Raw genomic sequence first — 12,544 nt, 5'->3', positions numbered from 1 at the left:
ACAGAGGTAGTTAGATCTAGACAGGGTACTGAGCTCAGAATCTGTGAAATGGTTGTTGCTGATGTTGACTGTGGGAGCTGGATACTCAATGACTTGTCAACGAACGAGCCAGGAGCTGGCTTGAGAGCATGTGCACTCTATAGTGTGGTTACTCTCATCCAGGTACCATCCTTGTGGATGAGAGAACAGAATGCTTAGGAAGGCAGGCTGCAGTTTGCTAAGTGATGACAGATTGCAGTATCATGGTTGGTACAAAAAGCTTATGACCCTGGAGTGCAAGAAGACCCCAAAACCGAAAAACAATGCAGAGGTGTTGTGGAGTCGTTATGGTTGGTATTCCTCATCTAAGTCTGAAGGAATCGTGTGGTGCAAGACACTTGAATAGAGAACAGAGGCAGAAGCTTTTCAGCAGTTAGTCCTTTTAAGCTGGTAAACCGCGAGCAAGAGAATACTCCCTCATAGCCAGGGCTGCAAAGATTTGCCCTAAGACAGAAGCAATCTTTACTTTATTCTTTATGATAGAATGGATTTTAAGCTTGATCTGAATTCCTTTCTTCTTCATGTTGGATGCCTCTACATATTTGGAGTTCCCACGTTGGATTAGCTCTTACTACTGTTGTCCTACCAAACCTGAATTTGGTTTCCCAATCAGTCATCCTAGAAGTGTAGTCTCTTGGGATCTTACGTAGTCTTTGATAGTAAAATTGAATGCTTTGAAGTCTGTCTTCTGAAGTGACCCAAATAGCAGTAAAAAGATGAGGTAGTTCTCAGAAGGAGGGATGACATTGTTTTTCTTTTTGATGTAATAATTGATCATATCTCTTCAAGTTGCAATAGAGTATCCACTGAGATTTATTGTCTTAGTACTGCAGGGCAAATTAACAAACGCTTTTTGGAGTATTTGAACACTGGGAAAAGAGAGGCATAGCTGGCTTAGTGTAAATATTGTTGACTGGATGCTTAGTCCTATGCATCTCACTGACCCAAGCCGTCAGCTATGTGTGTAACCCCACTCATAAGGTAAAGCATTTTGCCTATGTAAGATGGGCATCTTTGCAGCTACATCTGCTGCCTAAAAACAGAGGACAAGTGTGTATGGGGTATTTACTATTTGCACTTACAGGTAAGATTTTAACAGAAGCAGGAGAAATAGAAATTTAGACTTCGCTAGCTGTTATCTTTACATTTCCATGTTAAAAAATGAACAGCATTTGTTTCACATCCTTCCTCTGTGGATAGATGGAGACAATCTTGGATTCCTCTCTTTGGGCTCTCAGCTGACCGCCCCAATGTGTGTGAGTCAGCTCCCAAACTGAGGTTAGCAATGTTAGCATGACAGAGCCCAGCTCCTGTGCCCTCCTGTGTGCCCTGAAACTATCACGGAGTCGTTTCACCCTGGTGGTGTGTGTCAGGATGTGTATGAAGACATACTTGACATGGGACATGCCTGGTGGTGGGATTTATTCCTGTATGGCTGTACCTGACAGATAACTTCAACAAAGCACAGCTCCCAAAGCTTTGACATCTGGGTACCAGTCTCTTCAGTTTATTAGATTTCTTTTAGTAAGCTCTGTACAAGGGACCTCTGAAAAGATGTATCAAGGCACAGAACAGTGACCCAGTTTACAGTTCTTAACAAGCCTTACTGCATGGGTGGCTTCCCAGTGGAGGTGGTGGGCAGCCATGAACCAGCATACTCGGGCAGTGCAGTAAATGTCATGCCTGCCGTCCATATGACAGAACTGGCAGGAGAGATGCACTCAGAAGGAGACAGGGCAAGCTGCTAAACCCTGAATCTTACAGGATAAGCTCCTTATTGTCCCAGTAACCTTGCCGTGACACTGGGGCTTAGCCCCTGGGTCACCCTCGGTGCAGAGACGAGACGTTCCCCATGTCTAGAGGATGCTCCACACCCAATTCGCACTGCAGGCAAGGCTGGGATATGAGCTTCGTGACACTGCAGCTGCTGACCCGCTGCTACCTAACCCGAGGCAAATAGAAAATGTTGCCACTTAGCTCAGCCAGCAAAGCAGAAGCTAATTCTATGGTTCCTTAGTCAGTTAGACACTTGTGAAACTTACAAGTCTGTACCGGTTGAGAAGTGATAGAGGCATGTGAAGAGAGCTAGTCAGATGTGGCAAGATTAAGGTGTTGTCTAAATTGAAAATATAGGATTTTTAGTATAAATTACTTAATGCTTATAAACAGCTGCACTTCACAAACCTGGGGATGGGAGTGGGTTCTGCTGAGGCTGTAAAATAAACAAACTGCAATGTGTATTGCCCCGCCTACCTGCAACTTGGCTAGATAACCAGCTGGATGGTTCAAGGACCAAAACAGAAAAATAGTGTCTTGCACAGACTGCACAAGTTTTGCAGTGCTTCTACCAAAACAGTAACATTGTTTCTAAGGTCTTGGCTGTACCTGCCAGAAGTGGAAAAACTCAACCTCTGGTGTTAGCTGCATCTAGTAATTTATCATAGGTACTTTTAAAAGGAGTTTCTTCCAAAAGTAGTAATACTGTCTTCCTTCCTAGCTGCTCTTGTTACAGTTGCTGTGTGATTTCTTGCTCTTTCTTTAAATTAATAGCTGATAATTATTTTGCAGAAGACATTCTGAACCTTTCAAATTTCAGTTGATTTTCATGTTTTTGAATAGTTTTTTTCCACAGATCATATTGAGTAAAACCCTCAGGATTTAGCCTTTTGTAGACAACTCCTGAAGTGGATGTACTTTTGAGCATGCCCATCAGTGCTGTGGGTGGTGGGTCATTTGTTACTGGCCAGCATCCATTGGCAGCCCTGGTTGCACAGACCAGAACTCTGTGATATCAGGCCACTGCAAATCCAGCTGAAAAACACTAAACTGAGAGTGTCACTGAAAATTATGAAGAAAGGCTGAACTGATCAGTGCAAGAACAATTTAAACAGTAACCTTCACGTACATTTGGCTGGGGGCTCTGAAGATCAAGGGTAATTCATCTTCCCTTCAGCTCTGAAAAATGCTCTTAATATTGCACTAAATTTAAGATCACAGTCTTAGCTGGACTCATTACAGCGTAAGAGGAAAGGAAATTGGAGAAATACGGATATAAATACTGTAGGAAAGAGTGAACAGGATATGATCCTTTAATGTAATTTTTAATTTTAAGATCTGAAATAAGAGGGGGGAAAATGCATAACAAAGAAGTTTTTTATTTATCTTTTATTACATTAATAAACTCTGGGAAAAGACAATGAAATGTACTGCTACTGTCATGTCAGAATAACGTTAGCAGTTAATATCGTGGTTTGAAAACGTTGCTGTTCACCAAAGCAAAGATTGTCATGATACTCGGATGATGATAATGAGAAAACATAATGACACTTGATCACGGTTAACTGGGATTAATTTAATTCCATTTCCTGGGACTTCTGAAACCGCTGTGAAACTAGAGATTTGTATTTTCATACACTTAATCCTTAGATGTCTTACATCGTGAACATCAATAAAGCATCACTCCTGAATCAGTAGCATGCTACCTTGTGAGAAGTACAAACAGCAGTACTGACATTGACATGTATTTTGGTTTTTACCCTCTCTTCCTTTCAGCAATATGCCCCCCTGCTTGCTGTGTTCAGCACTCAGGGCCAGTCAGAGCTGATTCTTCTCCAGAAGGTGCAGGAGTACTGTTATGACAACATCCACTTCATGAAAGCCTTTCAGAAGATAGTGGTACTCTTTTATAAAGGTAAAAATTTATATTCACTCTTCTATACTGTGAGTGGTTGGCATAGGGAATCCACACAGCTGTGATGGGATAGGAAACAGACATTCTCAGAGTATTGCATACAAGAAGGTTGTGTTGGAGTTGAACCCTGAAAGACGCTTTGATAGTTCAAAGGAGCGTGTGGCAGCAGGAAAAGCCAAAACAAGCCCTTCTCCCTCTGTTGCGTTCATCCTGTAGTCAAGAAGCACCAGCAGGAGCCAGGCACCATCCACAGTCTGTTCAAGTGCAGTTTAGTCCTTGTATAAAACCAGTTCTAGGAAGATGTTTCTACAAATTCCTGGCGGATTTAAAAAGTAGATTAGAGCTTGGTTTTAAGAAACCTTGAAATTGCAAACCCTCTTGGTAGGAAGATGTTTTTTTTCAGGATTTGTGGTTGGTTTTTGTTTGTTTTTTGTTATTCCCTCCCTGGTAGAAGGAGCTTTCGTTATTCTTCTTTTCCTTTCCCTGCCAATTTCTTACAGGTGCCATAGTTTGAGGGATTTCATTTTTGTTGACTTCTTCACAAGTTTATTCTGATGGGGTTGTCATAGAGACTAATGGTCTTGCACTGCATGTGATGAGGGGGTGCCTTTAAACAGTTTGTTCTGACATTCTTGCTATAAATAGTTGAAGGAGAAGAATCAGCGGGAGTAGAAACCCAATACTGGTCTTTTTTCGCCCTGTTGTGCCCATGCACATGTTCAAGGCAAACATGTTCAGACTGTTAAAATAATTCCATGGCTTCAGAAGGCAGAATTAAGTGAATCATGTGGATTTATTTCTATCCCTGCGTCAATATGCCATGGCCTCAATGTTTAAATGAAAAAGCAATACACTTTGTCCTGCTACCGTCAAATTCTACAAATTGTAAACATTATTAATGACTGAGGACAAATTTGAAACTGCAGCCTGCAGCAAGCACTTTATTCATTTTTCTTTGGAAAAGAAAATTCACTTTGGACATGGTGAATGAGTCCTGTAACTGTTGTGCACTCAGCCCATAAATGATTGTTAAACCAGAAATAGTTTTGGGTTGGATTCCCTTCAGATTTTTTGTGAATTCATTGCTGTGTTAGCCAGCAAGTGCAACCCTGACATTCCAAAGCATTAAAAAAAAAAGGAAGAATGTTAATCACTAAATTGTATGTTAAATTTAACATGGTCCAAGAACCCTGTTCCCATCTGCTTGCTCAGCCTGCATGCTCTTGTTCTGACTCTGGAGAAGCTCTCAGGCAGGCTTGTTAGGAAGGGTGAGAAGACGTTAGCCTCAGCACTAGGGGTGCCACAATACTGTTCAGGATTCACGTGATGTCTAGAAGAGTGTTTGGAGCTACTGTATAGCCTGTTGGTGGAAGCTGCGAGTTCAGCGTGTCCCACAAGCGCGATACTCGCTGTGCCCATATTGCTGCCTGAAATACCTCAGGCAGGCGTGCTGGAGCACCTGCCTCTGCGCCTGCTGCAGCTGCCAGCTGTCCTGGCCGCGGAGGCTGAAGCTCTGCCCTGTTTGGCAGGCTTCCTGCTGCCTGCTACCAGCTCCTCACCTGCCTTTGCAGCCGCTGGCCGTAGGGCACTTCTGAGTGCTGGGCACAGCAAGGAAGTCTTTGTTTCCATCTGTGTAAGGCATCTTTGCAGTGAGACGGTGTCCGTTAGGTGAGGACACGCCACTGCATTCACCAGGGAGGATTCCGAGAGCACTGGTAGTCCTCCAGTTCCTGTTTCTCCCACATGATGTTACTGAGCTTTAGCAGCTCATGGCTTTGGCTTGTCCAGAGCCATGCTGCCTGCCTCTGCTTTGGTTCAGTGCTGGTAGACCTCACCCCCTCCTTCTCCCCAGATCATACCTATCAACTAGAAACAAGCCATCAAGTCTTTTTAGAGAAATACACTTCATTGTAGATAAGTTGCTGATGACAGCGTATCTTGTGTTTCCTAATAGTCAAGGAAGACGACCCCTAAAAGCTATTACTGGCTCTGTCAGTGGTAAGGGGACAACAGATGCCCGCATTCTCCTTCTGTTGTGCTTCAGGTGTAACCTGCACAGGATCTGAGAGGTTTCAGGGTACCTAATTAACTTTTTCTAGTGACATATAAAGGCATCTGAAGTATCTGTGGATGGGCAGACAGAAACACAGCTATCTACCAGCATGAATGACAGTTTATTGCTTATTACTCATAATGAGGGAGTGTTTCCTGGGCGTGAATGTAGTCAGCAGTGATAACAGGCACCAAATGCCACTAGTGCTTTGACAAATTAAATTGTATGACTGCCTCTTGTCAGCATGTCCAACATCTTGCATTTAAATCTTTCCGATATTTCCATCATAAAGTAGCCCTCGGGTTACTTTCCTGGGAATTACCTGGTGATACCTAAACATATAAACAAGAATGATGGGACTCATTAGCATCTAGAAGGTCTTGAAAGCCTGTGCTGTTTGGTTTCTTTTATTCTGTCTCTGAACAAGGAGGAATATCCCCTTTTCCCCCAATGAAAGCCCAAGCCCTGTTTCCCCTTATGTGGGAAGCAGCTTCTTACCTGCTTGTAGGTATCATCTGCAAAAGCAGTTCTGTAGTCAGTTGAAACTTGTCAACATTATTATATCTTTCTGTTCCTGGTACAGTGTAGAGAAAAACAAGCTGTCCAGTGATCCCTGGCTATGATCAGGTTGTTTTTCTGGTTATCACTTAAAGCCAGTGCAATTGTAAACGTGCCAGCTGCAGAATAAGAATTGCTGAGTTCTTCTGAGTGATACCGAATAAGTTCGCCAGCCTCCTTGCTAATTATGTAAGATGAATGTTGGTTTTTAGTCCACTCCGTGTTGCAGTGTGTCCTTTAACTGTGGGTTAATTAAGCATTATTGTTATTGGATTACATGCTATATATCATATTCACTTGCAGAATCTCTCCTTTTTTTAGCTTGTGTCTGACCTGGGCATTTCAAAAGTGAAATCTTGACCCTATTGAATTTAATAACCATTCCTTTCATAAGGATCAGAATTTCACCCTTAGCAGGCACAAAGCCTCTGTGTACTTTTGCATTAGAGTTCAGGACAATGTTTACAATATACAGAAAGAAAATAAATCAGAAGCGTATGTGGAGTCATAGTCTGGTTTGCGGCAGCATGAATAGGCCTCGGAGATACTCTTCTGCAGTATGGAGTTGTTGCAACCAAATGATGCAGACTGTCTTCTCAAACGCTGCAGGAATCCTGTGCTTACAAGAACGGAATCTTCCAGTTCCGCTTGATACACAGGTTTTGCATTTTGATGGAACACAATTATCTTGAAATATCTTCCATTATTCAAGTACTTTCTTTTGGTACTAGATGCGAATTTTTCCCAGGAAAAAAAAATACCATGGAGACCGTAACTGCACTGTGGGTGATACTCCTTGCGTTGAAAGAGCCCTTGCCTTCAGGCTCTGTCCTCCCAACTGAGTTAGCTGTGACAGGGTTGAATTATGCAGATTGATTGGCTGCGTTGGCAGCTGACAGGGTGCGCTTTTCCCTTTACTGCCGATGGCTACGCAGCTTGAGTTGAAAGCAGAAACTCATTCAGACTGGGTGATTTAGTACAAAGCTGAGACCTGAACTTCAAGTAACTTTCCAGTTAACCCTGCAGTAAAGACACGGGGCTTTTCAGTCTCTGCTCTGCAGCTTCTCCCTTTCATGAGGGACATCCCTGGAGGCTCTGGCTGTGGGTGGTGTGAGTGGCAGTTGGCTGCACCTGCAGGATAAACCAGCTCTCTCAGGCTGACATCACCTGGGACTATGGTGAAAATGATGTGCACACGCCCACAAACTACAGTGTTCAGCTGTTGAAATGTATCTATAATCAAATTTAATGAGGAATAACTATAAATATACAAAATGAATCATTCCCTTCCTCCTCCCGTCTCCCCCAGTGTTCCCATTGCTTCAAAGCAACCTAGAGAAGTAGGATTAACTATACCCTGTCCTGCATGATTGTTTAATTGGGCATCTCTGTACTGACAAGAGCATATCATCTCTTATGAGCACTCGAGGCACGAATGTGTTACAAATAATATTGTTCAGAAAAGAAAGGAGAGTTGGAGTTGTCCTTTTTGGAGTTGAATTCATTTTGTTCTTTTCTGTTACTGTAGGAGGCTTATTGCTATGGAGTTACATACAGGCAAATTTTTCATCCACCTGGCTTGAGAATGTTATAATCTTTGAGGCACACAGTGAGAAAGCATGCTGCTGTTACCAGGTTTGGGTTTTGGGGAGGGAGGGAGACGTTCCCCCTTCCTCTTTGGTAGCAAACCCCTTGAGCGTACAGTCTGCAAATCAAAAAACTAAATGTAAATCTTGTTACTGTTGAACTGAGATACGTGCCTGCCTGGAGGTGCTTCCTCGCACAGTATTGTAATATGGACTGTAATGCAGCAGTGGGCTTCTGCAGCTGCTTCTGTACAGCAGCTGCATGTTTTTAAGTGTCCACAACACCCAAGAGCTAGCTTGAGCTAGGGAGGGGGTTGCTCAACCCTTTCTCCTCCCTCCCCTCCCCCCTGAAATCTGTCCTCTCATGATTTTCTTTGCCTGTCCCTAAGGTTCATAATAACTGTCACACCCTGAGTAATTCTGCAGATGTAGTTGTGTGAGCTCCAGGACTATGGTGAACATAAGCTTTTTACATGCAGGGATTACACTGCAGTTCCGTGAAATATTTTGAGGTTTCCTAAATGAAAATCCCGATTTGTTAAATGCTGTAATGCCTTTGAGCTGCTGGTAAAGACTACTGGCAAGTATTTAATGCAACATGTTTGGAGCCTCTGTCTTAAGTCCTGTGTCCCGGTTACATTGGAGAAAAAGTCCACTGGGGTGGGTTGTGATTTCAGGAAGATACAGCTGTGTGCGCCACTTGGAGGGTTCACCAAGTGCAACTTCATATGTACTGAAAAAAGCCTAGAGCCAGCACGGTCCTGTTTTCCCTGCGTTTTAAGCTTACTGTCACTTGCAGCAAACTGTGGACAAGATTTATTTTGGAAAAGCATCTGAGAGACAAGGTAACTAACTTCCAGTCACACTCACTAAATTCCAGATTTTCAGTGAGACTTCATAGTCTCTTACCGTTGGATGTCTTGGGATAGTTTTGATTAAGTTCAAATGTATCCCCGGCTGCTTCCATCTGTTTATTATTCAACAGTGCATGTGAAATGTCTGCTGTGTCTCATTTGATCAGATGCTCTGGGGTTTTGGTGTCACTTATTTCAGTTTGCCCTCATTCCTTCCCTGCCACATGATCTGTGACCTTTAGGCTGAAGAAGGTGGTGATGGTCAGGATCAGCGCTTTGGCAAGCAAATACCCAGTGGGTGGGACGGCACCAAGAGCTCAAGGAAGCAGTGAAGAACTCGACATAAATGTGTTGATTTTGCAGAGCAAGGGTAGTTTGTTGAAAGACAAGAAGAATGGAAATTTTAATGAGCTGTAGAAAGCTGTCTTTAGTCTTTTTATAGAACAAATATAGTTTGATTTTTTTTGTTGTTGTTGTTGTTCTTCTTGCCTCTTGCATTACGTAACTGCCAAAATGCCATTGTGGATCCCAGAATTTGCCTCCACAGCCATCAATTACTGAGATATTTGGCTTGGCTGGGTCACAGGAGCTTTGTTCCTGGGGCTAGAGGTCTGTTGCTAGACCTAAATTTGCATCTCTTGGAAACAATAAGTGTCCTTGCTGTTTATTAGGATTTCTTTATTCTGAATTGTACTCAGCCTCACAATCCCTCACTGACGGCTATTTTGTTCTTGATGCTTGACATAAAAAAATGTCAGCTGTGCTGTCCATGTGAGCCAGTCCCTTAAAACGGGTGGTCTGAATAGTGACCTTAAAACTTAATAGCTAAAAACAATATAAAACCTTTAGGAGAAAATGATTGCCAAAGGTCCCTACTGGCTGTCTTTTAACTGTTCAATCAGGAGGTGTCTGTCACTTCAGATTTCTAGAACCATGCACAGTTCTGTGATCAAACAGCAAGAAAAAGCATGGTATTTCTTATAGTGGTAACTTCTATGTGCAGACTGATTTTTTATTTTTTATTTTTTTTTAATCCAGCCATCTTCTGTGGTGTGTTTAAAGCAGATTAATAGAGAACTTTTCTTTACAGAAGCACAATACTTGGTACTTTATTTTAAGCCTAATACATTACACATTTTACTGGATCTGGAGTCCCTTTCATGCATCGGATATTCTGTAGTGGTAGCCTAATGTAGTTTATGCAGAGCTTGTTCCACTGCGACCACATTAACTTATTTTATGCCGCCTTTAAAAAAAATAATTCCTCCTTCTTTCATGTTCAAAATCTTCTAACCTCTAAGAAGTACACTGATGTTTTACAAACACTGATCTGTGTTTCAGCTGATGTTCTGAGTGAAGAAGCTATCCTCAAGTGGTATAAAGAAGCGCATGTTGCTAAAGGCAAAAGTGTTTTTCTTGACCAGATGAAGAAATTCGTGGAGTGGCTGCAAAATGCTGAAGAAGGTATGGGTTATTTAAAGAACTATAGTAGCCTCCTCGTGAATCAAATTTATTTTTTCAGATTTTTGTTGTACCAGGCATATGAATTATACAGACTTAGAATAGAAAAACACCAGGCATGCCTTCTCCAAATTGTTTCCAGTTGCGCCTGAGCCTAACAACAAACACTTGGTGCTTTTTGTTGTTTGTGGTGTCCTTGTGAAGTCTTTAAGTCATCAGGTACCACTTGTCTGTAGATAAATGCTTCAAGCTGCTGCTGGAAGGAGTGCTGCACTGACGACAGTGTGAAGTACCTTGGTGTTAGCATGCCCAACTGAACAGCTCACTGTGTCAGTGCCTTTTCTGCTATTATCATCTGTACTGGAGACATGAATATAGCCTCCCTGTGCCACTGCAGCTGAAATTGCTTTTAGCATTGGTCAGGCTGATAGGTGGTCTGAATTTGCTGCTTTTAAAGTGGTTGTTGCAGAGAGGAACTTGTTTCTTTAGTTCCCAACGTTGTTTTTCTCATGTTCTGCACAGGAAAATACTTCGGTTTGTACTGAATAAGTAAGTTATCTTTTTTTGCATGGAGAAGGAATTACATAGTGGGAAGATCAATCCATGTGTAATAGATAGGGATATAATTATTAGTGTTCATTTTCACCCATTTAAAATAAGTTTTAGAAATTTTAAGGGAATATGTAGTAATGCCAAGGAGCAGATAAAACTGCAGCAATTCACATGTGCAGGTAGCAGTATAAAAATGGTAGCTCTTTTCACACTTGAGCCTTTGGACCAGCAATCTTGGTCTAATTAGAGCATTTTGCCCCGCCCCCCTTTAATCTTTGCTTGTATGTCTTTCTGCTGCTCTTTATTTTTATCCCTTCCTGCATGTCCCCACTGCCAGATGTCCTTAATTACCAAGTCCAGTACAAATGGAGACAAAATGTTGCTGTAAGAACATGCAGACCATGTTTGCTCTGAGAAATCTGATCTAATGTGTGACACTTGTTGGCAGCAAGCCCTTTCCTGTCAGGTGAACACAGACTGAAATACAGTATGATCTAAAGTAGCTTTAGGTAACAAAAACACCACGTATGTTCCTATTTCTAAATGACTTCTACTTCTCTTGCTTCCACTTCTAAATTACTTTTATCTTATGCTATACAAATCATAAAAAAAAGTGCGCAGATTTCATACCTCCTGTAGGGTAGCACCACATCTGCCTTTCTCGATGGGCTGGATGATGATGATGGATATTTGCAGAGCAAATAGTTCAAAGGGTGCTTCCTGGATGCCAGCAGTACAGTCTGCTCACAGCAATTAGCAAATAATGCTGATCCTTTATGAAACTCAGATGTGTGTTGTATGAGTCTGCAGATGAGGACCAGAATAATTCATAGTGATCTGGTTAAAATTCTAGTGACAGATCTATAAATGAAGAGCTCCACTGTGGAGGGTAGCAGAGTAGAAGAAGCAGCTGTGTGTTTCTTTTTGGTCGACTGTTTAATCTGCCAACCTGTCCTAGAAGGTACTAGGTGTGATGAAAATTTTGGATTTTCGAAGGATATCTTGTTATTTTTACAGAATTACTCACATCACTGTCCTTATGCAACCTCCATGAAGCATTTTACTTTCTTCTCTTCTAGAGTCGGAGTCTGAAGGGGAGGAGAACTGAGACAGTTCAACAAAGCACAGTCTCAATCTAGGTTAATGCCAAATGCGCTTGGGAATGCCGTACTGTTCAAGCAAAGAGGCTTTACTTCAGTGTCATACAGAAAACTATAGGCTAGGCTTTCCTTTTGTTTAGAAGAATAAAGGTTTTTAATGGAGCCCTGAGGCATTAGATGCTTTACTTGGGACTCTACCTCTGGCTCATTGTACACTAACTTAGGCAAAGACATTCAGCAAGGAGCCATGTAGAAAAAGTGAAATGAAATACTTATGGACTCCTTTTTATTAACAGTCTTTTTCAGGTACTATGGTAAATGAACACTCCAATTTCTGTTTATAGAACTGTTTGGTCTGTGTTTGTAGCTCAATATTGGCTTGTGTATGTGATTTGACACCACCACATTTTTTTGAATAAATGGCTTTTATATCTTAGTTTTGTGGTGTTAGTGTGTATGCTTTTTAAGTTTTTACGATTCTTCAAGTGAAAATTACACAAGATTAATTAAGCAAGACATTGGTTTCATACTTCTTACCCAAAAAATCAGCATATGTAGTTAATTGGGATCACTGTCTAATCTTTATTGCCGTATTTCCACATAACTTTGGACATAAGCCAGATTCCGTAACAAATATCGATTTATTCCAT

General features: G+C 41.7%; 1 protein-coding gene across 3 annotated transcripts in view; it reads left to right on the top strand.

The window, feature by feature from the left end:
- The window catches only part of BZW2 (basic leucine zipper and W2 domains 2), a 56,604-nt gene extending 44,274 nt beyond the window's left edge, over nucleotides 1–12,330 (top strand). For all 3 annotated transcript variants that reach the window (XM_040593130.1, XM_040593133.1, XM_040593131.1), the window contains 3 exons: nucleotides 3,592–3,730; nucleotides 10,123–10,245; nucleotides 11,874–12,330. In XM_040593130.1, coding sequence (XP_040449064.1) covers nucleotides 3,592–3,730; nucleotides 10,123–10,245; nucleotides 11,874–11,902 — 291 coding nt within the window. In that variant the 3' untranslated portion in view covers nucleotides 11,903–12,330. The remainder of the gene's footprint in view (nucleotides 1–3,591; nucleotides 3,731–10,122; nucleotides 10,246–11,873) is intronic.
- The last annotated feature ends 214 nt before the right edge of the window (nucleotides 12,331–12,544 follow it).

This window comes from Falco naumanni, chromosome 4 (genome assembly GCF_017639655.2).
Source record: "Falco naumanni isolate bFalNau1 chromosome 4, bFalNau1.pat, whole genome shotgun sequence".
NCBI lineage: Eukaryota > Metazoa > Chordata > Aves > Falconiformes > Falconidae > Falco > Falco naumanni.
This window is presented reverse-complemented; position numbering and strand designations above follow the sequence as displayed.